General features: G+C 53.4%; 1 protein-coding gene across 1 annotated transcript in view; it reads right to left on the bottom strand.

The window, feature by feature from the left end:
- Nucleotides 1-303: 303 nt before the first annotated feature.
- HCN4 (hyperpolarization activated cyclic nucleotide gated potassium channel 4) overlaps nucleotides 304-26,950 on the bottom strand; it is a 48,398-nt gene continuing 21,751 nt past the window's right edge. Inside the window, exons 2-8 of the mRNA XM_043919667.1 lie at nucleotides 23,342-23,765; nucleotides 13,839-14,000; nucleotides 11,595-11,813; nucleotides 9,471-9,617; nucleotides 9,133-9,373; nucleotides 8,533-8,697; nucleotides 304-8,435 (exon numbers count right to left, since the gene is read on the bottom strand). Of these exons, the coding sequence (XP_043775602.1) occupies nucleotides 6,979-8,435; nucleotides 8,533-8,697; nucleotides 9,133-9,373; nucleotides 9,471-9,617; nucleotides 11,595-11,813; nucleotides 13,839-14,000; nucleotides 23,342-23,765 (2,815 nt within the window). The 3' untranslated portion in view covers nucleotides 304-6,978. The remainder of the gene's footprint in view (nucleotides 8,436-8,532; nucleotides 8,698-9,132; nucleotides 9,374-9,470; nucleotides 9,618-11,594; nucleotides 11,814-13,838; nucleotides 14,001-23,341; nucleotides 23,766-26,950) is intronic.

The raw sequence follows: 26,950 nt of genomic DNA, 5'->3' as shown, positions 1-26,950 counted from the left end.
CGAGCAAGGATGAGAAGCAGTGAGATGTGTCACTGCCAGAGACTGCCGGAGAAGAGTCGTCCAGAATCTGTGGTCTCTTCCAGTTCTCCCCTCTCCTTCCACATGATCTTGGAGACCACGGGTTCCAGCTGCTGTCAGTAAGGAGAGTGGCTTTCTGGCCTGCTGGGGACTTAACCTGAGCTGGAATAAATCTTCACTGTGTTAAACCATTGAAATGTTGGGCTTTTTCTGTTGGGGCCATTAGTGCTAATTGCTCTAATACAAAAGAAACAGTAAAGAAGACCCAAATGTGGGTCTCATTCATCCATAGAAATACAAATTTTAATAATAATGTTCATGTAATTTCAAAGCAGAAGTCCAATGAGTTCTTCATGCATCTTAACAAACTGATTGTACAAAGTATATGGTAGCACAGAGACTAGAGTAGCCAAGACATTGTTTAAGAAGGAGGTGACAGGACAGGCTCTACTAAGATCTACACACTTGATAAAGCTACAATAACTAAGATGGTCTGAACAAGGATAGACAAGCTAATGTTACTGAACAGAGAGTTTGACATAAACCCAGATGTGACATATAAGTGACACTGTAAATTAGTAGGAACAATTGGCTGTCTGTATAAGACAAAAATGAAATCAAACTGTGTCCTGACATCATACCCAAAGTCTGGGTCAGTTAGGTTAAGTAAATGTGAAAAGCAACACTTCACAGTTTAAAAATTAACACAGAAGAATATATTTATAACAACAGAGTAAGATAGGTTTCTTAAACCAGCAAAAAAGGCACTAAGGAAGTACTAGACTTTTTAAAAAATATTGCTAATATTGATTTCATTAAAATGTAAAACTTCTGTTCACCAAAGAACACTGAGAAAAGAAAGAAAGAAAATATACGCCATACACTGGAAGAAGATATTTATAACACATACAATGAACAAACAGATGTATGTATGTAAAACTCTTATGAATCAACAAAAAGACAACAATAGGAAATCAGGCAAAATACATGAAAAAATATTGCTCAGAAGAGGAAACATAAATGGCAAATGAATATTCAAAAAAATGCCAACCTTACTGGTAATTAGGGATCTGTACACTAAAACACGATTGGATGTCACTAGATTGGTAAAAATAAGAAAGTCTGATGATTGTAATCATTAGCAAGAATGTGGGTTAAGAGTAACTCATACCCTGCAGGTGGGAGTGTAAATTGTTAGAACTAGTTAAAACAACTTGGCATTATCTTGTAAAGTGAAGGTTAAGTCACCCTATGACTCAGTTCTTCCTCTCCTAGATGCAGAGCCTAGAGATGCTTCGACGTATCTGTATCAGGAGCCACAAATAAGAATATTTGTAGCAACAGTGTTTGTAATAGAGAGAACTGGAAATGATTGACTATCTGTCTCCAGAAGAACAAATATGTCTATGGTGACATATTCAGATACTGAAATGCTATACAGCGGTGAAGATGAGTAAACTATGCTCCATGCATCAACAAGATCTCAAAATTACAATACTGGATGGGAAAAAAAAAGCAAATTACTAAAGAATACATACAGCAGGATGCCACTTATATAAAGTTCAAAATTTTACAGATAACATTCAGTGGTGTACGTAAGTGGAAGCCGTATGGTCCACCCCTGGTGCAGGCAATGAAAAGGTGAGTTATTTGTAGAGAAATTTTAAACAATAATAAAAACAGACTCAATCTGCTGCTGCTTATCCTCATGCATCAGTGATTCGGAACAATATTATTGATGAAACCCTCCTCCCCACAAAGACAACTACTTCCAATCCCCTCCCTTCCATCTTGGTACACAACTGAGCACGTTGTTTAGAGACATTTTATTTCTGCAGTAAAAAAAAGTATCACGAATAGCAATGGGATGATTAAAGTTCATCTGAGTGGTTTATCTTGGAGAGCAAGACAGGGATACAATTGGGGACCAGCAGATGCTTCCAAAGTGTGTGCCTTATGTTCTATTTTTAAAACCAAGTGATTGGTGTATGGCTACTTATCACATTTTTAATATTAAGTATTTGTTATGGTTATATCTTCTTCTGTGTGTATGAAATATTCCACCCTCAAGAGAAAATTGAAAATGCCACATCAGGGGAGGGCCGGGATTGGAGAAGACTCACTCTGGATGCACTGGAAACTTCAAACTCAAGAATGAAAGGACCATGGTTGGCCAGAAAAGGATGAGGAGCCATGTGTGCGCCTGAACTGAGGGGGAAGCCATGAGTACGGGTGAGGCTTCCAGGAAGCAAGCGGGCAGAGAGAAGATGATGGGGTCATGGCCAGGGGCTCAGAAGCCCTGAGCCTCCAGAGAAAGAAGAGCTCTTTCTTCTGAGGCTGAACAGAAAGAGCAGTGAGAGGAAAGCAGGTCCTAAAAGCTGGGGTGGGCTGGGCAGCAGGACAAAACCAGCGGAGATCTGCCTTAGATTTACCAGGGGGCCGGGGAGGACCTCGTCTACCGTGTTCTGTGCAGAAGAGGCGGGGGCCAGATTGCTGTGGAGGAGGATGTGACTCAGAGGAAGGGAAATGAATGTGGGGCGTCCAGACAACTCTCAAGAAGTTTGGCTGACAAGATGAGGAGGGGCAGCTGGGAAGAGACTCGGAGTCAAGGAGGGATTTTATTCAATTTTTAAAATGTTTTTTTAAAAAACTCCAAGTCTGATTTAACCTCACTAGGACAGAGAGTGTCTTTGGGCAACTGGCAGCTGTAAGCATGGCAGGTGTCCACTGGAGTCAAAGCAGGGGGTTCAGTGGCATTTTAAGGAGGGGCTGGCTGACTGCCCTGGTGGGGAGAAGTGTATCATTACTGAGTGTTCAGAATTGCTGCTAGCTGGAGATGGTGAAAGGTAAGAGAAAGCAAACCACATTTAGTCACTTATATTCTGTTTTAAAAATTTTCTACAGACTGTGCACCCCTTTTTGCCTGCATGGACAGACTGCTCCTGGCACTCGGCCCTTGGTACACGCCACCAATGGGAGTGATCAGGTTTGAGTCACCAGACCCCAGGTGTGCACCCTGGCTCCTTCGCATTCTAGCCAGCTGGTCTAGGCAGGTTCCCTCTTTGAGCCCCTGGGCTTACTGTATTGAGGCCCTCCCTTAGGGTTTTTTTGAGGATGAAATGAGAGAACAGGAAAGCACCAAGTGCCCAGCACACAGTAGGTGCTTACTAAGTGTCCTGTTGTAGTCAGGGAACAGAGAAGATAGTGACTGGTATTGCTCCAGCCCCCAGTGGAGGAGCAAGGCCCAGTGCAAGCCTGTGGTGGATCCAGCGAGGGGCTGAGTGGAGGCAATTATCCCGGATCTACCCCTTGCAAGTTGGCTGGGCGTGTAGCTAATCCCTCCCACCCCCCAGTGGCTGTCGGTCTGCAAAGGCCTCCCCATAGCCCCAGATGCCAGGCCTGCATTTTGCCCTGCCTCCTGGTGGGTCCCTGAGGACCCATGGCCTCCTGGGCCGCAGGGGGCAGTTGTCATGGGGATGCAAGGCCTGCTGCAGCTGCCTCCTTAGCAACGGGACTCCCAGGCCAGTTACCATGGCAACAGCATCTACTAGGCAATCACCGATGGGGATGGGGACGGATTCCCTGCCCTTTTCTGAGGACTTTCCCCTCTGGAGCGCTGGCAACACGGCAATCCGCCGCCACTGCGCAGCCCCAGGGAATTTGCCTTCCAGACTCAGATAGCTGCCTCTCTCCTACGCTGCAAGGTACAACTCTGAGGGCCCTGGGGACCCTCTTTGGCGAGGGGTGGAGGAAGCAGCCCTGAGGGTCTTCTCAGAAGGTCTGGAGTCAGGCGCCCCCTCCAGTGCCCACAGTGGGGAGCGCTGTGTCACACCTCCTAACAGTGAGGCCTCTCTGGTTCCCCAACTCCCGCAAGAGCCCAGCAGCAGTGTTGCCGCCTTGGCTACTCTAACATGCAAACTTCTGCCCTAGCCATGACACCCTCCTCCCAGCCTGGTAACCTTTTGTGACCCATCTGATCAGGCTGAGATGGCATCTCTCTCTTCAGGATCTCACTGGAGTTCACGTACACACTGACTATCCTTCTCCAGGACCAAGGAGTCCCGGGGACCCTGCAGCCGCCACAGCTGGGGGGGAAGGCCCTCAGTCAGGGCCTCACACCTACACTAGCAAAGGACACACACTTTCCCTCAACCTCCTCCTTAGTGACTCTCACCAGCCCACCAACAGTGCACGCTTCTGTCCATAGCCAGACCTCACAGTCTCACAGCTCTGCTCCCCACCCCCTGCTCTTGGGGGCAGAGTCTTGTGCATACAAGCACCCTTTGCTCTGGGGACAATGCCCCACTGCCCTCCATGGCCAGGCTCTTGAGGCTTCAGAATCCACGCTGCACCCCCCAACCCTTGCCCCTAGAAGAAGGCAGCATCTGCTGGAATTTTTTTATTTAAATAAAATATACAACTCGGTGCATTTACCGTTTTCTGTTTTAAAAGTGGAAGATTTGAAAATTGCTTGTGAGAGATGGGGAATGGAAGGGTCCACTGACCAGACCTGGCTTCCCCAGTCTCTGGAGTGGCTAGACTGAGTCAGAGCTTTCATAAACTGCGTGTGTATGTATCTGTGTGTCTGTGTGTGTGTGGAGGGTGGCGAGACCAAGTCCTGGTGGCAGGGAGGGTCCTCACTACTCATGGCCCTGCACCCCCCCACCCTCCCCCTGCCACCTCCAGGTCTAGACCAAGTTTGGATCCATAGGTAGGTGCCGAATTTCTACGAGCAGCACTCATAGGAGGTGCTGCTATGTGCAGCTCTGAAAACTCAAGGGGGCTTCTTCTGCCCAGCAGAGACCAAGGCCAGGTGGCTCTTCCGAAGACCCCAGGATCCTTCCCCCTTTTCTTTCCTGGATTATTGCCTCACACCCTGTGACCCATCTATAGAGAAATTTTGTCCACATCCCAGGACAAAGCCTGATCTCGTCAACATTCTGGCTTAAGAATGTGGAGGAGTGTTTCAGATGGACAAGGCAACACCAGCCCCTCTCATTATTCAGGCCTTGGCAGCCAAACTTCTTCCCACCCTTTAGGCAGTGGATGTACCACTAACCATGGCTCTGAGCTGTTTTCATAATGGCCTCCACTTTGGACCTGCTTCTGGCTCCTGGTTGCCCTCAGAATCCAAGTCAGTTCCCTTAGCCTGTCACATAAGGCCTTCCTTCTGACCACAGCCTCTGGATCTCTTCCCACAGCCCCTGACTCCACAACTCCACATCTACCTCAGTCATTTCCCCACTGTGCACCCCATCTGACCCCCTGCTTCCTCCTTCCCTCCCTCTAATCTTCCCACACCTGGAGGCCTGGTCAAGCCCACCACTGGCCACACACCTTCCTAGACCCTTAGAAAGTTCTAGCTACCTCCTGTGTCCTAAGATTGTAAGTCCTGGAGACAGCAGCCAAAGCTCCTTGGGATCTCACCATAGCTCACCGGGGCAAGGTGCTGGGCACATGAGGGGGCAGAAGAAACGTGATTTATTGAGCACCTACTATGGGATGTGCCAGGTGCTGGGCTGGGCATGTCACATGTACTACACTTCTCATCTGGTCCTCATAGGTCCTTGTGAGGTGGTACCACGAGTGTTCCCATTTTACAGACGGGTAACAGAAGCTCAGATAAGTTGTTCCAAGTCACACAGCTAAGAAATGGCAGGTCTGGGATTGAAATCCAGGTCTGATTACCTCCAAAATGTGGTTTCTTCCCTCTATACCCTGAATGGGTGTCAAATTCAGCTCCTCTCAACACAATTTTCCAATGAAAGGAACATCAGCTTTAGCCTAAGGTAGGCCTGGATTACAATCTCAGATCAGTCTCAGCTCTGCCACTTGTAATTATGCAATTCTGGAACAATGACTAATACTTGGTTTCCTCGTCTGTGAAATGGGAAGAATCAAAGTAGCTAAACCTCCTTCAATTTGTAAAATTGAAGAAGTTAATGTGTGTAAAGTGCTAAACCAGTGCTTGGCACAGAGCAGACTCAATAAATAGAAGCTTCCCTCCCCTCCCATTCTACAGATGGGAAAACTGAGGGCCGCAGAGGTGATGGGATGTGCTTGAGGCCCTACAGCGTAGGAGAGGCACAGCCTGGAGTCTTCTGCTTCCATGGGGGGAGGTCGGGCTGGGGCTGGGTTTGAGACCAGAGAAGGGGAAAGAGGAGGCCTGCCAAGAGGCCCTGGGGTCTTCTTCCCTGAGGACTGGAGAAGATACTTCCCCCAGGCCCTGTGGTGCCCAGCCTGCAGGCCAAGGCAGGTTACTGGATGGAGGGTGACCTGGGTGTCCTGGCAACATGGGGTTAAACTAGATTGCACACACATGTGCACATGTGTGAGTGGCTATCTACATGGCTCTACAGAGCGCTACATAGCTATACATATACACATCTTACATACATATACATATACATCTTGCTAAATTTGCAGTAGAAAAAAATGCAAGACTCTCAGGACCCTGGCCCATTTGTCCCCAGGACTCAGGCAACTGAGAGTCCCTAGGAACAAATTCATGGGCAGCCCTTCCTGGAGGAACGGAGATGACTCCCAGCAGAGTGGGGCTCCAGGTTCACAGCTAAGGGCCTAGTGGTGGCTATTGCCCTACAATGAATACAATGACGGGTCTGCGCTAGGAACCCCAAACATGGGTCATCCCCACCCCTGCCAAGCCCCAGAGACCCCACCTGCCTTCCTCTGGCTTTTGCACTTGGGCCCTGCCTGCTCCCCTCCCCCCTCCCTCCCTCTAGTGCTGAGTATTAAAATAGTCTATAAAAGCAAGTGACCAAAAATCTATAGCTCTAAGAATACCTGGTTATTTTCTGCTGTCTTTTGTTTTTCTGGTGTGGGTTTTTTAATGATAATTATTATTGTTATTGGTATATCTCCTAATCACAGTTAAACCTGAAGGAAGAAAGAAGGGAGAAAAAGAAAAAAAAGAGGAGAGGAGGAAGGAGGGGACGCAGCTCATAGGTTGGACGGCAGTTTGGAGCGCACCGGCTCAGACCGGGCCCCAGGTTCCCTCTGGGGAGCAGCAGTCAGAGGGGGCCCCCCAGAAGAGGTGGCTCTTGCTCCAAATAAAGAAAGAGGGGGTGGCAAAGAACCTGAGGATGTCTTCCGAGGCAGAGTGACGTGCTGGCCAGGGACGGCACCATAGGGCCTCCCGGGGAGACCGAGGCCCCCGCTGCCCCCGCTGCCGCCCCCACCTCTGGGAAAGAGCGGGAAGGCTGCCACCGACTCCCCAGAGGAGTGCGGGGAGGCTCTGCGGAGAGTCTGCGCCCCGTCCTGGGGGAGGGCCGGCTGAGAGGCTGAGATGAGCTTGAGGTCCTGGGTCAGGCGGCCGGGGGTGAGGGGTGGCGTGCCCCGGCGCTGGGGGACCTGGGGCGGCGGGGGGCTGGATGCAGGGGGCAGGAGCAGGGAGCCGTGGGAGCCGGAGGCCCGGGGCGGGGCACTTGGGAAAGTTCTTGGAGGGCCCGGGCTGTGGCCAGGAGGGCTGGGCCCCCCTCGGGGGGTGAAGGCGACAGGAGAAGCCCCCCCTGAGGCCCCTGCCGCCAAGGACAGCCGCTCAGGCTGCCGCGGGGGTGTCTCTGGCGTACTCGGCGGGCCGGCGGCCAGCCCGGGGGACAGCTCCCCGGGAGGCTGGCCCAGCTGCCCGGGGCTGGACGACGGGGACCTGGCCGAGGGCGGGGGCGGCAGGAAGGGCTCCGCGAGTCCCAGGCCTCCCCGGGCCCCCGGCAGCGGGGGCGGCGGCTGACTGGCCTGCGGGGAGCGGGCGCCCGGCTGCAGCGGGGTGAGCAGGGGCGAGTCGGACGAGGACAGGGAGCCCCCCAGCGCCTTGTGGAAGTGGCCGAACCCGGCGGTGGCGGCGGCCGCGGCGGTGGAAGGCGTGGGCGCCGGGGAGGAGCCGCCGACCCCTGGCGGCGGGGAGGAGCTGGACGAGGGGAGGAGCGGGCTCAGACCGGCCGGCGCGGAGAATCCAGCCAGTTGTTGGATGTGAAAGGAGGAGGAAGACGGCGTGTCCACCTGGGATGGGCTGCTGGCGGGCGAGGCGGAGCCCAGCGCCGATGGGATCAGAGACTGCAGCCGCTTCAGGTGCCGGGGCGTCTGCCCGGCCCCGAGGCCGCCGAGCCCGGGCCCCGGGGGAGGCCGGAAGATGGCAGCCGGCAGGCGCGGGTGGTGGGTGAGGGCGATGGCCACGGAGGTGGTGGCGGCGGCGGCCTGCAGCGGCGCCTGGATCAGCGGGGTCCAGATGACCGGCGTGGGGTTCGGCGTGGCGGAGGCGGCGGCCTGGACGCGGTGCGCGCAGTGCGCCATCTCCCTGTCGTGCTGCACGATCTGCTGGATGATCTCGTTCTCCTGGTAGTTGAAGACGCCTGAGTTGAGGTCGTGCTGGACTTTGTGGAGGAGGATGGAGTTTTTCTTGCCTGCACCACCGAACAAGATCAGGCGCTTAGGCTGGGGTGGGAGCAGACAGAAGCCCCTTCCCCGCCCCCGCCACCTCCCTCCCGGCAGGCCGCTCACCGATGCGGTCCAGGCGGTCCAGCGCCACCGTCTCGAAGGCGCGCCGCATCATGGGGTACTCCTCCAGCACCTCATTGAAGTTGTCCACGCTCAGCGAGTAGAGGCGGCAGTAGGTGTCAGCCCTCACGCTGGCTGTGCGCCGGCCCCGCGTCAACAGGCAGATTTCTGCCAGGATATCAGGAGTTGGGGGCTCCCAGCAGATTCCAGAGAACCCCACCCCCACCCCATCCCACCTCGACCTGGGGCCCTGCTGTCTGGGACAGAAGCTTGACAGGCTCACAAGGCCCCATCCCCAGGCTGTGACACCTTCGGATGCCAGCCTGCAACCAAATGGCTACCAGACTAACTTTCCCATCTCTGGAACCACCCCTGTACGAGGAAAGGGCAACCCACTTCAGTTTCCTTGCCTGGGAAATCCCATGGACAGAGAAGCCTGGCGGGCTACAGTCCCGTGGGGTCGAGAAGAGTCGGCTAGGACTGAGCATGCGCTAGGCTCACTGACACCCACTCCCGGGCAGCGGCCTGAGGGTCTGTGATGTTATCCTCAGTGACTCCCCAACCCATCCCCCTGCCCCCGCCAGCACCCCTTAGCTGCCTCACCTCCAAAATAAGAGCCATCCGCCAGCTTGGTCTCCTTGTTGCCCTTGGTGAGCACGCTGACCACACCATGCTGAATGAAATACATCTTCTTGCCAATGGTGCCTTCCCGAATGATGTAGTCCCCAGGCTGGAAGACCTCGAAGCGCAGCTTGGTCAGCATGGAGGTCACAAAGTTGGGATCCGCGTTGGCAAACAGCGGCATGGAGGCCACCAGCTTTCTGCAGTTAAAGTTGATGATCTCCTGCTCCCAAGATCGGGTGAATTGAGAAAGGCAGGCGGAGGTGAGGGGAACCGCCCAGCAGGAAGGCCTGGCTCCCCTCCCGGGCCACCAAGCTCACCTCCCGCAGTGGCTCGCTCAGCTCGCCCAGGATGCTCTCCTCGTCGAACATCTTGCCCTGGTAGCGGTGCTCGTAGTAGTCATGGATGCGCTGCCGGGTGTCAGGCGGGAGCTTGTGGAAGGACATGTACTGCTCCACCTGCTTGTACTGAGCGCCAGGAGAGAGAGAGTGTCACCTCCTGGCCAGCCGGTCCGACCGCCCCAGCTGGCACCACGCTGTCTCGCCTGCTGGTGGCCAGAGCCAGCGTGGCTCCCGCGGGCCTTTTTGGCTGACCTTTGAGAGTGAGGGCCTCCGCCTGGGTGTGGCCCTGACTCCCAGCCACTTGGGGTGGAGGAGGGGCACTAGAGCATCCAGTCTTCACCATGTTCAATACAATGATTCCTCTAAAGGTCGGTCTCTTCTGTGTCACACCGGGGACCAGAGCTGCCTCGCTCACAGACTCTAGAAGGAGCTGTTTCCCAGCACTTGTAACAAACTGGCAGAGGCAGCAGAATGGGCTGCATTAGAGGTCTGGAGGGATTGGAGACTGGAGGCAGGATGCCTGACGCATCAGACGGGGCATGTATCCAACCATGACCTCCGGTGAGGCTGTCTTTGGTTAAAGATCAACTCCAGCTGGGCCTACCAGCCGGAGGGAGGGGCTGGGTAGAGAAGGAATGTTAAGTAAAGGTTTGGGGACAAGAGATTTGTGAACTTAAGTGCCCAGGACTTAACCAACTAAGAAACGCCCCTGCCCCCCCGCCCCCAGGGGTGATGGGTGGGCGCCGCTCCTGGATTGTGCCATCCCTGGATTGTGGGTAGAGAGTGGGGATCCTCAGGTGCATGGCTGGGACAGGAGGCACAATTAGGCAAGAAACAGATGTTCCCCACCGGGGGACATAAGGGACATCCCTGTGCCCCAGGAACCATCAGAAATAGGATGTACTAGCGTTCCAAAGAGGTGGGGACACAGCGCTGCTTCAGAGCGACGACAAGAGGGAGGTGACGTTCCCTAAGGTTCTTCCAGGTGCCGTGACCCAGGCAGGGGCCAGCTGGGATGCAGGAGAGGGGTGAAGGAGCCAGCTGGGATGAAGGAGGAGATGATGAATGGGCAGCCACTACCAGGCACCAAAGATGGCTCCTGGTTTCTGGCCTGGGCATCTGCACCACTGTATCCACTAAGAAGACAGGCAAGAGGGGAGGTTGGAGTGGACAAGGCTGGAGACTCTTCTCATTTTGGACACGATGAGGGTGAGGTCCAAAGAGGCATCAAGTAGTGTGGGGCTTAAGGAGGTGGGGGCTGATTATACTATTTGGGTCCCACTGCAGTGAGATGGATACAGAGCATGGGGTGGGGGTGGGGCTGAGGTGGGAAGACAGCAGCCCCTAAGAAAACGGAAGAGAGAGAAGCAGAGATTTGGGCCCACGCCACCAGGGGCCCAACGTGGGATGACTGAGAAGATGAGCCAGCCAGGGACAGTGGGGAAAAGAGCAGAGAGCATGTGGTCGTGCAAACAAGTACGAAGCCCAGCAGGGAGTCATAACTGTCAGAGGCCAAGCAAGACAAGGAACCCACAGGACCCACTGGCCTCAGCGACAGAGGGCAGAGGTGACCTCAGACTCAGTAGGCTGAGAGAAGGGCAGATTTAGCAGCCACAAACGATGCAAGTTGGTTGGATGGGGCGTTGGTTGGTTTTAGGAATTTGTCCATGAGAAAGAGGCAGAGAGCAGAAAAGATAGCAGCCGAAGCCGAATGATGGTGGATGGACAGACATTTCTAAGAAGGGAGAGAGGGAGCAGGTGTCAGTGCTAGTGGGAGGGCCCTGAGAGGAGGAGGCCTGAGGGGCCTGCAGACACGGGGCAGGGGGCCAGGAAGGAAAGGGGCCCTCAGTCCAGAGACAAAGGCCCCCAATTACAGCAGGAGGAAAGGGGGTACAGATAAAAGACATTTAGAGGTGTTCTAAGGCTGGGAGCTGAGTGTCACCTAAGAGGAGTCCCTCCTCTGTCGCCCACCCAGGGAGCCTCCATCAGAGGGGGCTGGACCCGTGGAAGCCCCGTGGCCATCAGCCTGTGCTCCCTGTGGGAAGGAGCGACGGGCAGGTTCTCCTAAGAGAGCCCAGGGTGGACCCCGGCGTCCCGCCCTACCTTCTCCTGGTACTGGCGCCGGGAGGAGTCCAGGGACTGGATGAGGGCGGTGGCATGGCCGATGAACATGGCGTAGCAGGTGGCACCCACAATCATGCTGAGCATGGTGAGCCAGACGTCCGACATGCCCACCGGGGCCTGCCGGCCATACCCGATGCACAGCATGTGGCTCATGGCCTTGAAGAGGGCGTAGGAGTACTGCTTCCCCCAGGAGTTGTTCTGTAGACAGAGGTACAGGTGGGCAGCTGGGGAAAGGGGTAGGCCAAGGAGACGCAGGCCCTTCTCTCCAGCGCCTAGAAAAGCCACACCCCTCCCCCCAGCCTCACTCCCAGAGGCTGAGGCCCAGGCTCCCAACCTTGTTGTCAGCTGAAAACCTTGGCTGCAGGGCGAGGAGGCTCACACTGGCAGCCCAGGGTGACCAAGAGAATCCCTCACTTAGGCCATTCTCTGGCAAGGTAGGGAGGGCAGGGCTCAGACCGGAAGTCCCAGCAAAGCGATGAGCTGAGCCTAGCCCCGGCCTGACGTCTCAGCCCCTGGGGCAGCCTGGAGTCTCCATAGTAGTCAGGACTCCAGGCTGGGCCACCCCGCTGTCCTGCACTTGCTGAAGCAGCTCCATCCCCCCCACCAAGCTACTGCCAAGTGAAGCCCATTTCCCCACTGACCTCAATTATAAAACCAGATATGCTTCCCCTGGGGGGACAAGCTTGGGCAGACTGAGCCAAAACCGCTGTCCTCATTTTGGGTGAGCAAAGTTACAGAGCTGCCTAGCTAAGGGGCCTCCTATGTGAACCCAGCCTGCATCCAGCCAGGGCTGCAGCCGCTTGTTACCCTCCCCCACCCCAAAGGTGGATGGTCTGAAACCCACACAAGGCTGGGGGCGGGAGGATGGAGAAAGGGAGCGAGGCTCCTGGCTATTTTTGTCTGCAAAGCCAGTCGGTGTCTCAAGGAAGGCTCAGTGTGGGAACACTGGGCTCGGAAGGGCCACCTCCTAAATTTGGTGCATGTGTGGGCCTGTCACCCACACACAGAGCAAACTGCCCCAAATGAGGGGGCTACCGGGTGGTGACACCCCACCTCCCCAGTTCTCTCTGCCCACAAGGCGGGTGTATTAGCATTGATGTGGAAATCAACACTCATGCGTGACCCCCAAACTCTTGCCCAGAGCCCTAAGCACTTCCGAGGTCACCAAGATTGCTCCCAGCACCTGGAGGAAGGCACAGGAGCTGCCAAGTTCAAGGTCACTTGGGCCATCCTGGACAGAGCTGAGCTAGTCTTGGGGTTCTCAGTTCAGGCAAGGGTCCAGGTCTGCAGGGCTGATCTTCAGGGGTGGAGGGGCCCTGGGCTCCCAGCCTGGGGGACAGGGTTGCGGGGGGCAGCCCCCAGTTGCCTCCAACCAGGGCTTCCGGCCTTACTGCTGAGCCTCTGGGAACCCGGAAATTCGATCCATATGGCCAATTCATTTACACTTAGCTCATCAAAAGGCTGTTTTGTAAAGGCCTCTTTGATGCTGAAAGATGCCTCAGGGTTTCTTTCACCTCTTTCAAAGCCGGTTTTCCCACCCCTGGGGTCCCTAGAGACCAAACCAAACTAACTGGGATTGAGAGGAGGAAGCAAGGGTTCCCAGAGCCAGAGAAAGGCTCACAGGTCCCGGGGCTCCTCCACCCTGCCTGGGGCTCACCCTGTCCCTGGGAGGCTGTGGGACCCTGCCCCATGGCTCCTCTCAGCCACCCACAGGGTTGGAGGGGGAGGGAGGAGATCAGGCTCCATCTAACCCGCCTTCTCTGCTCAGGACCCCACGCGTGACCAGTGTGCGCGTCTGTGGGGCAGGGAATGGAGGGGGGTGAGAAAGGGCAAGGGGGCAGAAAGACAGCCCTGGGCTGCTGCTAGAGCAGAAAGTGGCAGCCACGTGGGATCTGGGAGGCTTTTAAAGGGTGTTCTGCCCCTGGGAGCAGACGTGTAAAAGGGCAGGAGCCACCAGCCCGGCCTTCTCGCACCTGGTATAATCTGAGGGCGGTCTGGACGTAGTCTCCCTGGTGCAGTCGGGGCCCTGGGGAAGCTGGGTGGAGGCTCGGTGGAAGCTGTAAGGTGGCAGAGGCAGCAGCAGAGAGGCGGGGGCGCTGCCCTAACCAGCACCCGGTGGAAGGTCCTACATGCTGGGACTCAAGGGCTCCACACCGGGGACCTGCTCTGGCCAGGGGCACCCTCCTCGATCCCCCTCCTCCCACAGCCGGGCCGGGCGCTCACCACCATGTTGTTGATGGACACCCAGCAGTCGTCGGGGAAGTCCTGCAGCATGGGCACCAGGAACTGCAGACAGCCGTCCCAGTGGCAGAGCAGGAGCATCATGCCAATGAGGTTGACGATACGCACCACGGCACTCGCCAGGTCGTAGGTCATGTGAAAGATCTTCGGGCAGAGGGAGACAGTGGCCCAGTGGGCGGGGGCGGGGGTCTGGCCTGCTCCTGGACCCAGCAGATCCCGCAGTTGCTTGCAGCCCCCCGCTGCTCTGCACGCATGGGGTGGTGTGCCCAGCTTGGTGCATGCCCCGGCCGTGGCGAGGAGAGAAGGCAGGCGTCAGGCCAGGTGCTGGGAGAAGCAGCCTGCAGGCAGTGGGGCCCCAGAGGGATGCCATCTGGGATCCGCGTGGATGCGGAGCACCTCCCATGGGGCGTCCAGCTGCCCAGGCCAGACACATGAAGGGAGAGCCTGCGGGGTCCATGAGGCCCAAAGTGGGCAGAGAAGCTGCTTCCTCAGCTTTCATGGGCTGTGAGAACAACACGCAGAAGAGCCAGCCCACCGGAGGCTTCTCAGGGGACCACCGTGTGTGGTCAGGCCAGGCAAACGGTGTTTCCCTAAATCCGTCACTAGTCTCTCAGTAGACCCCAGGGAAAGCGGGCTCTGCCTAAGGCAGTCATGGAACTGAGGGGGAGCGGTATCGACACACAGGCTCCAAGTTCCCACAGTCCTTGATCCCAAACCCCACTCCTGCCCACTTCCTAGCTGTGTGACCTTGAGAAAGTCCCTGAACCTCTCTGATCCTTTTTGCCTCATCTGGAAAATGCAATATAACTTCTTACTTTGAGTGGGTTGTCAAAAAGATTAAATTATACATATAAAGTGCTTAGTACTAGGTATGGAAGTATTCAATAAATTGCAAACCATTATTAATTGATAAGTTGTTAATAATTAATCCTTCTGATGAGTTAATATGTATGAGAAGTAATGCTCTCCTGTACAGTTTAATAAAATACAGCAGCCTCAACCCCAGCCCATGTCAGCCTCAACCCCAGCCCACCTCAGCCCCTAGAGGGGCCCCAGGCCATCCACGGGTGGATGGCCACCCGTCTATCTCTATTCCTGTGGCTCCAAAGTGAGGGGCTGAAATGTGGCTGGGCAGGCCCGAGGGGCACATTCCAGCACCCCTGCCCCATCGCCTCCTCCCAGAGCTGCCTCTTGGTTCAGTTTCAGCAGGGGACAGAGGTGGAAGGAAGTCTAGAGGGAAGCTTCTGGAAGTTCTGACCTTGCCTCTGGCCTGGGAGACTTTGGGGGTGCCCCCACCCAGAGTTTTGGTCTCTCCATATTACTCCCAGGTAGACAGCCTTCCTGGAGAGGGGCTTTGGGCAAAAACTGTAGACTTGTCAAATGCCACAGAGAGCTAGTTCAAGTCCATTTCAGATGGGGGAATCTGAGACCTCCAGAAACAGACTCTAGATATTTCAACCCCTGGCTAGTGGTCTTTTAGCAACAGCCCTGTAGCTGGTGGTAGGAAATTCTGATACTTGAGACCTTAGTTTCACTTCCTTTTTAAAAAACAAATTATTATTTTCGGCTGTGGTGGGTCTTCGTTGCTGTGTGGGCCTTTTTCTCTAGCTGTGATGAGCAGGGGGCTATTCTCTGGTTGTGGTACTCAGGCTTCTTGCTGCAGTGGCTTCTCTTGTTGCGGAGCACAGGCTCCAGGTGCGTGGGCTTCAGTAGCTGCGGTACACAGGCTCAGTAGTCGTGGCTCCCAGGCTCCAGAGCACAGACTCATAGAGTTGTGGTACATGGGTTTAGCTGCTCCACAGCACGTGGCATCTTTCCAGACCAGGGATCGAACCTGTGTCTACTGCATTGGCAGGTGGATTCTTTACCACTGAGCTACCAGGGAAGCCTCTTAGTTTCCCCTTCTGAAATGTGGGCTTAGCCTGGGTCTTGGTCTGGAAAAACCGAAGATGAATACATCTTGTCCATCACCCCCTGGGTTGTGCCCACCTGTGACCCCCTTAGTAGCATGACTCTGGATGTACCAGCTGAAAAGATGAAACAGATCTTGGACAGTTTCATGAACGATGGCAGCTCTAGCTTGTCCCATCACCCCTTATATCCCTGGGACAGAGGAACAGTAACACTGTACCTGCCGGGAGGCACCCAGTCCCTCATTCATCATCTCTTTCAAACTCACAACACCACTTTGCTGAAGATGTTGTTAACCCATTTACACCCAGGCTCGGAGAAGTAAGAGGACTTGCCCTCAGTCATGGTGGCAACAGAAGAGGCAGATTCGAACCCAGGGCTACCTGCAAATTCTTAGACTGGTACAGGGCAGAAAGGGTGGTTTTCAGTAACTACGTTTTGTAAATAAAGTGAAAGTGTTAGTTGCTCAGTTGTGTATGACTCTTTGTGACCCCATGGACTGTAGCCGCCAGACTCCTCTGTCCATGGGATTTCCCCGGCAAGAATATTGTAGTGGGGTGCCATTCCGTTCTCCAGCGGATCTTCCTGAGTCAGGGGATTGAACTCAGGTCTCCTGTATTGCAACCAGATTCTTAACCATCTGAGCCACCACGGAAGCCCTACAATTCAAACCCAACGTGACCAAGTGATGTGGCCAGATCCACACTGTAAGCTGGACCTCAGGTGTCTCATCTTGGAAGCCTGGCACACAGTATAATACTGTAGACGGAGCTGTGTGCCCAGCAGCCTAGCCCCACTGGGGCCCATAATGCAGCCCCAGGGCTGTCAGCATGCCGTTGCCTGGCTGAACTGACACATTTCTGTGTAAGTAGAGGTGGGCACAGAGACAGGCAGGGCAGGCAGCTCCTAGGACCAGCGCCCCAGCTGCAGCTCTGAGGGAATATTCCACTTATGTCCCTTCAGTACCTGCTTAGGTAAACTCAGTAGCTCCATGACCCTGGACTCACTAACCTTTCACAGTCTTGGTTGACAGGGGTGACACCAGCTCCCCCACTCTTGGGGGATGGGGAGGGTGAGTGACATGGAGCCACCTAATCTCAGAGATGGCTAGCATTTGTTCTCACCTCCCACCACCCCTCAACTTCCCCTCAACTACAATAAAGCTATACATCTGCCCCCACTTCTCAGGGTTGTTCAAGAAATTAAACTGGCTAAGAAAGTGCTCTGGGCCATACAGAAATACATAGGAGGTAGAGTGGGGAGAGGATCATTATTACTAAGTTCTTTCATTTCCAGCTCTTATGAACTGAACGTTTGTCTCTCCAAAATCCATACATTGAAGCCCTACACCTCAATGTGATGGTTTTAGGAAGTGGAGCCTTTGGGAGATGATTCGGTCATAAGGGTGGGGTCCCCATGAATGGAATTACTGCCTTTTTAAGAAGAGACATATGAGACAATATATGGCCACCTAAGGACACAGAAAGAGGATGGTTATCTACAAACCAGGAAGTGGACCCTTACCCCTTACCACAACTTGACTATGACAGCATTCTAATATCCTTCCAGCCTCCAGAACTGTGAAAAATAAATATTTGTTGTCTAAGCCCATCAGCCTGTGGTATCTTGTTCTAATAGCCTGAACCATATACTGCACTGAAGAAAGCCTTGGACCAATTTTAAAATACATCCCAGACTCTACAGCCTATGATAATGGCTTCTTCCTATGTCTTGCTTTGGGTCTTAAAGACCAGATCAAGGTTGGCACATTTTAATGCAATGTGTCTTTCCTTTTTCTATCATTCTGGTTTTTCTTCTCTTTGTAACTAATTTTCTTCCAAGATCACCTGTATGAGACCTTCTTCCAAGACCCTGTATAATCTTGCCTTTATCATGATCTTGGCAATGAGTGTGTAGAACAAGTGGCAGGGTCTCAGGAACTGAGAAGTGCTTAAGTGACAAAGGTGAAGGTGAGGAAGACAGTGATGGGGATGACAGGGGTCAGAGGTGCTATGAGTGTACACAGTGGCATTTGAAAAAGGCCCCACTCTGGGCTTCTCTGGTGGCTCAGACAGTGAAGAATCTGCCTGCAATGCAGGAGACCCAGGTTTGATCCCTGGGTTGAGAAGATCCCCTGGAGAAGGGATGGCTACCCACTCCAGTATTCTTGCCTGGAGAATTCCATGGACAGAGGAACCTGGCGGGCTACAGTGCACGGGGTCACAGAGAGTCAGACACGGCTGAGCAGCCGAGCATGCACACGCTGAGCAGACACGAGGAACTTGGCTTTGCAGGAGGAAAAAGGTGCTTTTCCTTCACGTGGCACAGACTCACGTGTCCTCATAAGAGAGACTGGTGGTGGTGGTGCTGGCAGCGTGCCTCGTATTGGCTGAAGGGTGCAGGTGCGAGGAGGTCCAGTAGGGGTGGGTAGTGAGAGTTTTGGTGGCGTGAGGGGCAATGTGGATGGCTCTCACATACTAAGCTAGGGGCACCAGCATGCAAAGTCTGAGCTTTCTGCAGAGAGTTGGGGGGGCACTTCCATTCAGTCTAGGAGGAGATCCCAGATAGTGGACACTCACCCCTCCCCCAACACTCCACAGCACCCAGGTATGGTTCCTGAGAGCAAGGCTGAACGTTGCTGGGAGAGGTTGCTAAACACTCGTGTGTCCCCACTGTGAGCTGGGGTCACAGGCCACCTGCAAGTCAGCTGCACTGTGCAAATATTTGTCTTGCTCTTTATACCTCATTAAAACCCCCGTTTATGATGTTGGTTCTGAGTCCAGGGGTTGAGTGTCTTCATTTTGAGGGCCCCACAAGGCTTGCTAGGCAGGTGGCCTGGGCAGTTCCCACTCTAAGCCTAGCATGGCACTCGAGGGATGCTCCTACTCCTACTCCCTTCTGCATTTTCTGGACCACAGGGCAGCATGTGGTCCAGACAGGCAGGGCAACATGTCTCCCACCACCTCCCACAGTGGGCAAGTGCCTTCTCTGCTCTGAGCCTGTTTCCTCATGCCAGCTCCCAGGGCTGCCTCGGGGGTCAGCTGGCACACAGGAGGTACTCAGCACACGGTAGTTCCTTTCCTTCCATCTTTGCCCCAGCCCTCAAAACAAAGAGCTGATTTCCTCAGTCCTGGGGAGAGACCAGAAACTGGAGTTTCTGCCAAGGCCTCTTCTTGGTTGAGTTCCCTCCAGAGACTCATTTCCTCCTAGGGAAGAGAAAAAACCTTCTCCCTGTGTCTCCGGAACAAGTGACCACATTAAGGACAGCAGTCCAGGGCCAGAGAGAGTGGTTGGTGTGTGTGTTTCCTGGGTACCAACTGGAGGTGGCTGAGTTGAGCGTCACGGCAGGTCCCTTCCTGGGGCCCGTAGAGAGAACCCACGCCCACCCCCCAGGACCATGCTTCTGGGTCATCCTGAACTCCCGATTCTAAGAGAGGTAGAAAAATTGAGGCCCAAAAGGAGAAGAAACTCATCAGGGTTTGCACAGCCGCACTGGCCTGACCTTCTGCCCCCAGCCCCTCCCACCACTCCAAAATGCTGCCGAGGGAAAGAAGAGGCTTCTGGGATGGGTCACTGGGGTGCTGGGCCCTGCAGGGGAACATCTGAAGGGGGGTAACCATGGTTTCTAACAATAGCCTCCGTGCCTATAACAAGCTCTCACCTCAGAGGGAGGGAAGAGGCTTGGCTGGGAGAGGTTTGGGAGGAGGATGCTGACCTAGATCACCCAGGATGGAGGCAGAGGCTGGCATCCTCTGAGACAATCGCCTACGCCTGCCAAGACCCTCCACCTGCCCTGACTCCTAAGAGCGGCTACACTAACATTCCGGAACTCTGGACTGGGAGGTTGGCCTGGCCTGGGCTGGGCTGGGGGAGGGATCTGAAGGCTGAGGGTCGGGAACCCAGCCTCTCAGCAGCTTTTCCCTCCCCACAGGAGGCCAACTCCCCAGCCCCCACCCAGGGCCAAGACCATATCCTCAGGACACCAGCTAACATGATCCTTGCCGAGGCAGGTTGGAGGGGGGCTGAGACCCAGCCTCTGAGAACATCAGAGCACATATGACAGTTGGGGAAACTGAAGTCCAAAGAATGGAAGAGATTCATGTGAGTTACAGTCTGAGGAGGAGACGGAGCAGTCTTCTCTGTGAAATACCTCCTTCCTCAGTTCAGCCTGAGACTGGAGGCCTCAGAGGGCCTCCCTGCTGATTCCTCCCAGCCAAAGGACTTGGGTAGGCTACTGAGAATCTGGAATCAGGGCTCCTGGGGCCAGCTGGGAAACCCCAATCCAATCCCAGGGGTTCAGTGGGAGCCCTTGGCTAGACAGTGTGCCTGGCAGCCACCAACTCAAAGTAATTTCCTTCCCAGCTGGTCGGCAAGATAAGGGTGTGTGTGTGGACGGAGGGGGGTGGGGCAGGGAGTCTTCCATCTGGCCTCCCAGGATCTCCCTTCCTGCCCATGAGAGGAGGTAACGTTGTCCAGTTCCAGCCCCGACCTGGGGCTTTTGTCCAGGGTCAGAGCCTGCCTGGCCAGATTTGGGTAGCCCAGAGGGGAAACAGGCCAGAGGGGTGGTGGGGACAGTGAAAGGGGTGCTTAGGGCCCATCCACGGGCCCACCCTGCCCATCCACTGGCGACTCAGCCAACTCTCCCCAGAATACATGGTCCCCAGGGCCATGGTGAGAAGCAAGGTTCGGCCCCAGGGGTCTAGGGCCTGGAGACATGGACTGATGTCAGAGAAGGGAAAGAGCGACGCCTCTGCTTTATTCCCCCCGTATTCCACAACATGTGGAATCTTAGTTCCCTGACCAGGGATGGAACCACACCCCCTGCATCTCTGCCCTGGGAGTGTAGAATTTTAACTACTGGACCGCCAGGGAAGTCCTGACTCCTCTGCTTTTAAACCGCAGACCAGCGGTAAGTTCAAGACACACAGAACTTCTGGGGTTTCTTGGGGACTCAGGGGCCCCACATGGTTCTGAATTTCCTCCTGGGACAGAAACCAAGAGACAAGCCCATCAGGACATTCCAGGAGGTGAACCTCCATCTTCCCTCTGCAGCCACTCAGAGCTGCTCTGGTCACCACTACCCTGACCCCCACAGGCACTGTCCCCTCTTAGCCCTGAGTTCAGACCCACGTGCCAACCCCTCTCTGCACCATGTCCCCCAAGTTCCTCAAACCCAAACTGTCCCCCCTCCACTGCCTGCCTCCCCAGTCTGAGCTGGGAGTCTCTCCCAACAGAGGGAGCGGTAACAGACCCAGTCAGCCTTCTTGTGGGCTACCTGAGAACTTGGGAAGGGCAGAAAACCGGAGTCGGGAGACCTGGGTCAAAATCCTGCCACTGGGGCAGCTGACCCCTTCACCCTCAGTTTTTCCTGACAAATATGGATAATAAATCCCGCCCTGTTGACCTTGTCACCCAGGTGTGAGGAACCAATGAAACCATGGACAGAAAGTATTTGAGAAGAGTAAACACCTTGTAGAAGCCGGGGGGTTACAAGAAAATTGAGTGGGGAGGGGCGTCTATTAAACAGTTCACTGCACCTGGCTTCACACCAAGGGTTTTGCAAACATTATCTCTTTTATTCCTCGCAACAATCCACTGAGGAAGGTATGACTTATTCCCACTTTGCAGATAAGAGACTGAGGCTCAGGGGTAAGGTTGCCTCTCTGTCAGTCAGCCAGGATTTTAATTCAGGTCTCACATGTGTCATCCTAACCCCAAAGCCCACACGCGTTTCACCATGCTCTGCAGGGACATGGACCACACTGCTGGGAGCCAAAAGCACTAACTGGACCTGATCCAGCTCTGCTAGAGGTCTGCTGTGTGACCTTGGACAAGCCATTGCTCCTTCTATCAGCAGAAATCATGCAAACTTTTCAGCCCAAAGAGAATTCCTGTCATGAAGGGATTCTGCCAGGCTGGTGTAGGCACTTCTGCAGCACAGGTGTTCACGACACCTCTGACCTCAATCTGCCAGTGCCCTGACCATCAGCCATGGGTGCTGCTGCCCAGGGCCCAGGCTGCTGCAGGGAGCGGGCAGGGGGTGGGGCTTGCTGTCCTGCGCATGGCACTTCCGTCCAATCACGCAGAGGTTCCAAAGACCAGGAGGCTAGCAGTGAGCCATGGCAAGACATGGTCCTCTGCAGAAGCTTCCCCAGGCGGGGGCCCACGCTGGACCCTGAGCCTGGTACCTCCAGGCTGGCCTGCCTGCTGCTGCCAGCCTATAGTCCTCTCTTGCTCCCACAGATGGCTGCATTCAGCCCACAGATGAGTTAGGTTTGTTCGGAATGGTTTTGGCCACTTAGTTCTTTTACGATTTTTATTTAGTTTCTATAGCCAGTACTCTGCCCAGGGCCCCTAGCATCCCTTTACAGTTTGTGCTCACACGTCTCCAGGAAAGCACCAGGCTTGCATTCCCTACAGCCAGCACTCTAAGTTCTTTATCAGAGGTCTGGCTACAGGAAACCACTTTGCCTGCTAGCGCTGAGGGCTGTCAGTTCCCTGAACCAGTGACTGACCGGTGAAGGGATAGAAAATGTCCCACTCCTTTGCCCTGCCTGGGACAGCTCCCAGGTGTGCTGCTGCTGCTGTTGTTCAGTGACTAATTCAAGTCTGATTCTGTGACCCCATGGACTGCAGCATGCCAGGCTTCCCTGTTCTTCACCATCTCCCCAGGTTTGCTCAAACTCACGTCCATTGAGTCGATGATGCCATCCAACCCTCTCATCCTCTGCCACTGCTTCTGTTGCCTTCAAGTTGAGGTCTAGAGGTGTGCTGTATCCTGTCACAGAGCGTCCCCTGAGACTTAACTTGGTGTCACCCTTGTTTGGCTTCCTTCTTTCCTTTCTATTCCTTTCCTTCCTTCCCCTGTCCCACTTCTCCAATCTCTTACCAGATTTTCCTAGAAACACTTTCTCCCCACACACACACAAAAAGTCACCTTATACAAATCCTCACCTGAGGGTCTGCACCAGAAGAGCCCAATCTAAGATAGTTGTCAACAAAATTTGCACAAAAAGCCCCATTTCTGCTTCTTATGATAGATCTGTAGATCTAGAAACCCAGGGCCCATCCAATTTGGCTGCAGTAGCCAAAGGTGAGCAGAAGTGCCTGATATAGATGGAAGATATGTTCTCCAATTTTCTGCAGTCCACCACACTCCTTATTGTCCTTCAAATGGCCATTTTCATACCTTCTGCCAGGCTTATGAGTTTTCAGACCCCACAATAAAGTGCAGCAATTAACAAGGCAAGCTATGGTGTCGAGGTTTACCAATTAATAATTCTGTGACATTATATAAATCCCTTCATCTTTCTCTATTTCTTCATGTGAAAAATGAGTACTTACATGTACCTTTTTGGTACCTTCCATGCTTGTTAGAAACTTAAATGGGATACTGCCTGTAAAGTGACTTGTGTAGTATCTAGCACATGATAAGAAGTCAAGAAATTACTAATATTTGTCCTCTTGGAGGAGATGTGCCTACCACAATCCGACAGCCCACATCCAACTATTTGTTGGCCCCTCACTCCCCTGAGGTACCTCTTCCCTGAAGAGGTTTGGGTCTGAACACTCACCTCTTCCCACTGGTGAATATATCGAATGAGGCGGGAGAGACGCAAGAGGCGCAGGAGGCTGAGGATCTTGGTGAAACGGACAATGCGCAGGGCCCGGGCAGTCTTGTAGACCTCCGAGTCGATACGTGTCTCCACAATGAGGAAGATGTAGTCCACGGGGATGGAGGAGATGAAGTCCACCACGAACCAGCTCTTGAGGTACTTCATCTTAATCCTCTGCGGGTCGAGGATGATCTCTGTGTTGTCCTCCACCACGATCCCTGTGCGGAAGTTGAGGACCAAGTCGATGAGGAAGAACGTGTCCGACACCACATTGAAGACAATCCATGGTGTGGTGTTCTCATCCTTGAAGAAGGTGATGCCCACGGGAATGATGATCAGGTTTCCTACCATCAGCAGCAGCATGGTCAGGTCCCAGTAAAATCTGCCCAGAGATACACCAGTCAGTCATAGGAGGAGAGGGGGAATGAATGACAGACCCCAAAAGAAAGCTCAGAGAGAGCAAAGGTGGGAGAGAGAAGTCGAGAGATTCCAAAATCCTGCAGGAGATAGGTGCATGAGTACCAGGGCAAAATGTAGTGACGGGCATAGAGAGAGGGATGTCATCCTTAGGGATGCTTTCTGCCTGCCTCTCCATGAGCTCCCTGATGACAAGCCTCCTACTCCAATCCCTACACCCCAGTGAGAGGCTGAGAAGCAAACTAAATAATGACATCCAGAGAGAGGTGAGAGGCTGTTTTAGCAGCAGAAGTGGTTCACCCCGCACCACCCCCAGGCTCAGGCCAGGCTGCTCCATCCTCCCTGATGGTCAACTGTGGCTTGAGACAGGCTGGCAGTCAGACATGCCACAGACCGTGACCAGAGAACAGGGGAGGACCAGACACACAGCGGGAGTCTGGGAGACTGTGGGCGTGGGATCCAGTCCCAGCTCTGTCGTTAACACTGTGTGACATCAGGCCGGTGCCCTCCCTACCCTGAGCCTGAGTCTCCCCACTGTGCAGTGAGGGGTGGGGTCTGCACACTCAGTCCTATAATTCTGATCTGGCCTTCTCCCACACTGGCTCTTGGGGTTGGCGGGGGGCTGGGTGGGGGCAGGTCTCCCTTTAGTCTATTCCCTACAGTCAGAAAATCTCTGACCATCTCTCTCCCCTAGAGGTTTGCTTCTAACACAGTGGTCAGGAAGGTCAGTGATATCTTCAAATGCAGGCAGCGTGTTGTTGTTTTTTTTAATATATTTCAACAATTTCATTTTTTCCAACAAATAATTTATACTTAGCAAAGTAGCTATTTTTCATGTTCAAGTACACATGTAAACGGACTGCACAATCAATATATTAATCACAATAAAATATTACAAATATTTTCTGATTTTTTTCTTAAAAAGTTTCCTTTAAACATTATTTGGTAGAAGGTACATCCATTGTTTCAGTTAACTGGAAGTTTTTGTGATAAAAAACTTCTTTAAACTTTTATGAGAGTATAGTTGATTGACAATGTTGTGTTAGTTTCAGGTGTAGAGCACAGTGATAGGCAGTGTTAATGGGGGATTTCGGGTACCTCTCAATGCAGTGGAATGAGACCAGTGGGGGCTTCCAGCATCACTTCTCCCAAGGGCTCAAAGCAACTGCTAATACTTCCTGGGGGAGGTGAGGAGGGACCCTCAGGGTGAAGCCTCTGAAAGGTTAAGCAATATGAGGAGGTAAAAACTATCTCACAGGTCTCCTACCTGGCCCAGAAAGGGCCCTTATGGAGCATGAAGACAGCACAGGTAGGCATAGACCCTATGTCTAGAGGCACGACCAGGCGCCCTGGCCAAGAACCAGCCACTCCAGGGCTGGCCCTAAAACAAAAAACTTGCACTGCAGAGCTCTTCTCTCTGCTAGTAATTTAGACAGTTACACAATGACAGATAAAGGTATTATGTTGGGCAGACATAGCATATCTTCTCCCAAGAGAAATAACAGTTTGGCCATCTTTAATTCTCTACTGCAGGGAAGCCAGGAGGAAGAAAGTGGGAGGCAGAAAGACAAACTGTGCTCAAGTCTTTGGAGAGTCCCACCATAAAACCAAAGTGTCCCTGCCTAATGAGGTCCGAGTTTGAAAAAAAATTACTTCACAGCAAATTGTTTTCTTTGTCAGACTCAAAAATGGTGCTATGAGTCAAGAAGAGAGCCGGGCCTGCTTCAGGGAAGGAGGGCGAGATGGCCGTCCCACCTCACAGAGCCCCGAGGAGTGTGGCTTCCCAAAAGACAGCTTCTGGCCGCTCCTTTGAAAGCCACATTCTTCAGGGGCTCAAGATGAGACTTCAAGTCAGAGCCTCACTGGGCTAAGGCTTTTCATTCTAAGTCTGGTGCCAAGAGGTCAACTTTATCTCCTTCCCTGCCCCACAGCCCACCACCCTTTCATCAGCCCCACTCCCCTTATGCCACCTGGGAAAACCCACCCCGGCCTTCACACTCACTACACAGAACACAGTGCATCCTGCTAATGACTCGTGGGCCCTGCGAGAGTGGTTTCAGCTTCTATGCTGCTCTCAAGTTGTGTACATGCTTCACTCAGCCTCGTGAACTCATTCAAAAACAGCTGCTGACAACTCATTAGTGCCATACACAGGTATCCCCTTTCACACAGCCAGTGTGCAAACACCCCTATATACACATGGTCATGGTTCCTTTTACTTAATCTCCTGGGAAAAACAAAACAAAAAATTGTGACATAGAGGCCATGGAGGGCCCTGTGGCCCTCTGTACATAAAGCTAATAATACACCCAGGCTGGAAGAGTTTCTAAAATTAACACAGCGGGTGCAAGGCGGCTGGGAATGCTGACTCGGGTAGGCCTGCCACTCCAGTGGTTTCTACACTCTCCAAGCTCTAGTTCTCTCAATTACAGCCCAAATTTGAGGCAGTAATTAACAGGAGAATGTTTGCATTTAGTGATCTTCATAAAACCAAATTACACGAGGCAAAAACACCCATTTCCTTGCATTCTGACTAATTGTTTCAATCATGAGTTTCCAGATGCTAAGGGATATTTCTGGTGCCTGATCTGGGCTGGGGTCGGAATATTAGAGTACTTCTTCCCACACACCACTGTTCTGGAGCATCAAAGAGAAACTCAAAGGGCAGCATAATGTGGTGAGAAGAAAGAAGTACAGGGTCTTAGGCCAACCAATTTGAACTTGATTCCCGGTTCCATCATTTACTAGTATGTCATTTAATCTCTCTAAGCCTCAGTTTCCTCATCTGCTCCATGAGGATAATATTAACGAACTAGTGGAACTTTTTTAAGAGTGAAATGTATTGATATTTGTAAAATGCTCTGACCTATGCCTAGCCCATATTCCTAAATGAGTAAATAAGTAATTCAAGTCAACAGGAAAGAGGTGAGGGAGGTAGGTGAAATCTTCCAGGGAGGAGTCAAAGCAAAGCATCTACTGGGGTGGTAAAAGGGAACTTATAATGGTTCAAGTAGCCAGTGGTGGAAGTCAGGGCCCAAAATATTCCCTGGACAATTGGATGGCAGAATCTATTTATCTCAGCAGAGAGATGCCCTGATCTCAGGGAGCTCATGGTCCAATCAGAGGACAAGGTTTAGACAGAAGACAAGT

This window comes from Cervus elaphus, chromosome 12, assembly GCF_910594005.1.
Source record: "Cervus elaphus chromosome 12, mCerEla1.1, whole genome shotgun sequence".
Lineage (NCBI taxonomy): Eukaryota > Metazoa > Chordata > Mammalia > Artiodactyla > Cervidae > Cervus > Cervus elaphus.
This window is presented reverse-complemented; position numbering and strand designations above follow the sequence as displayed.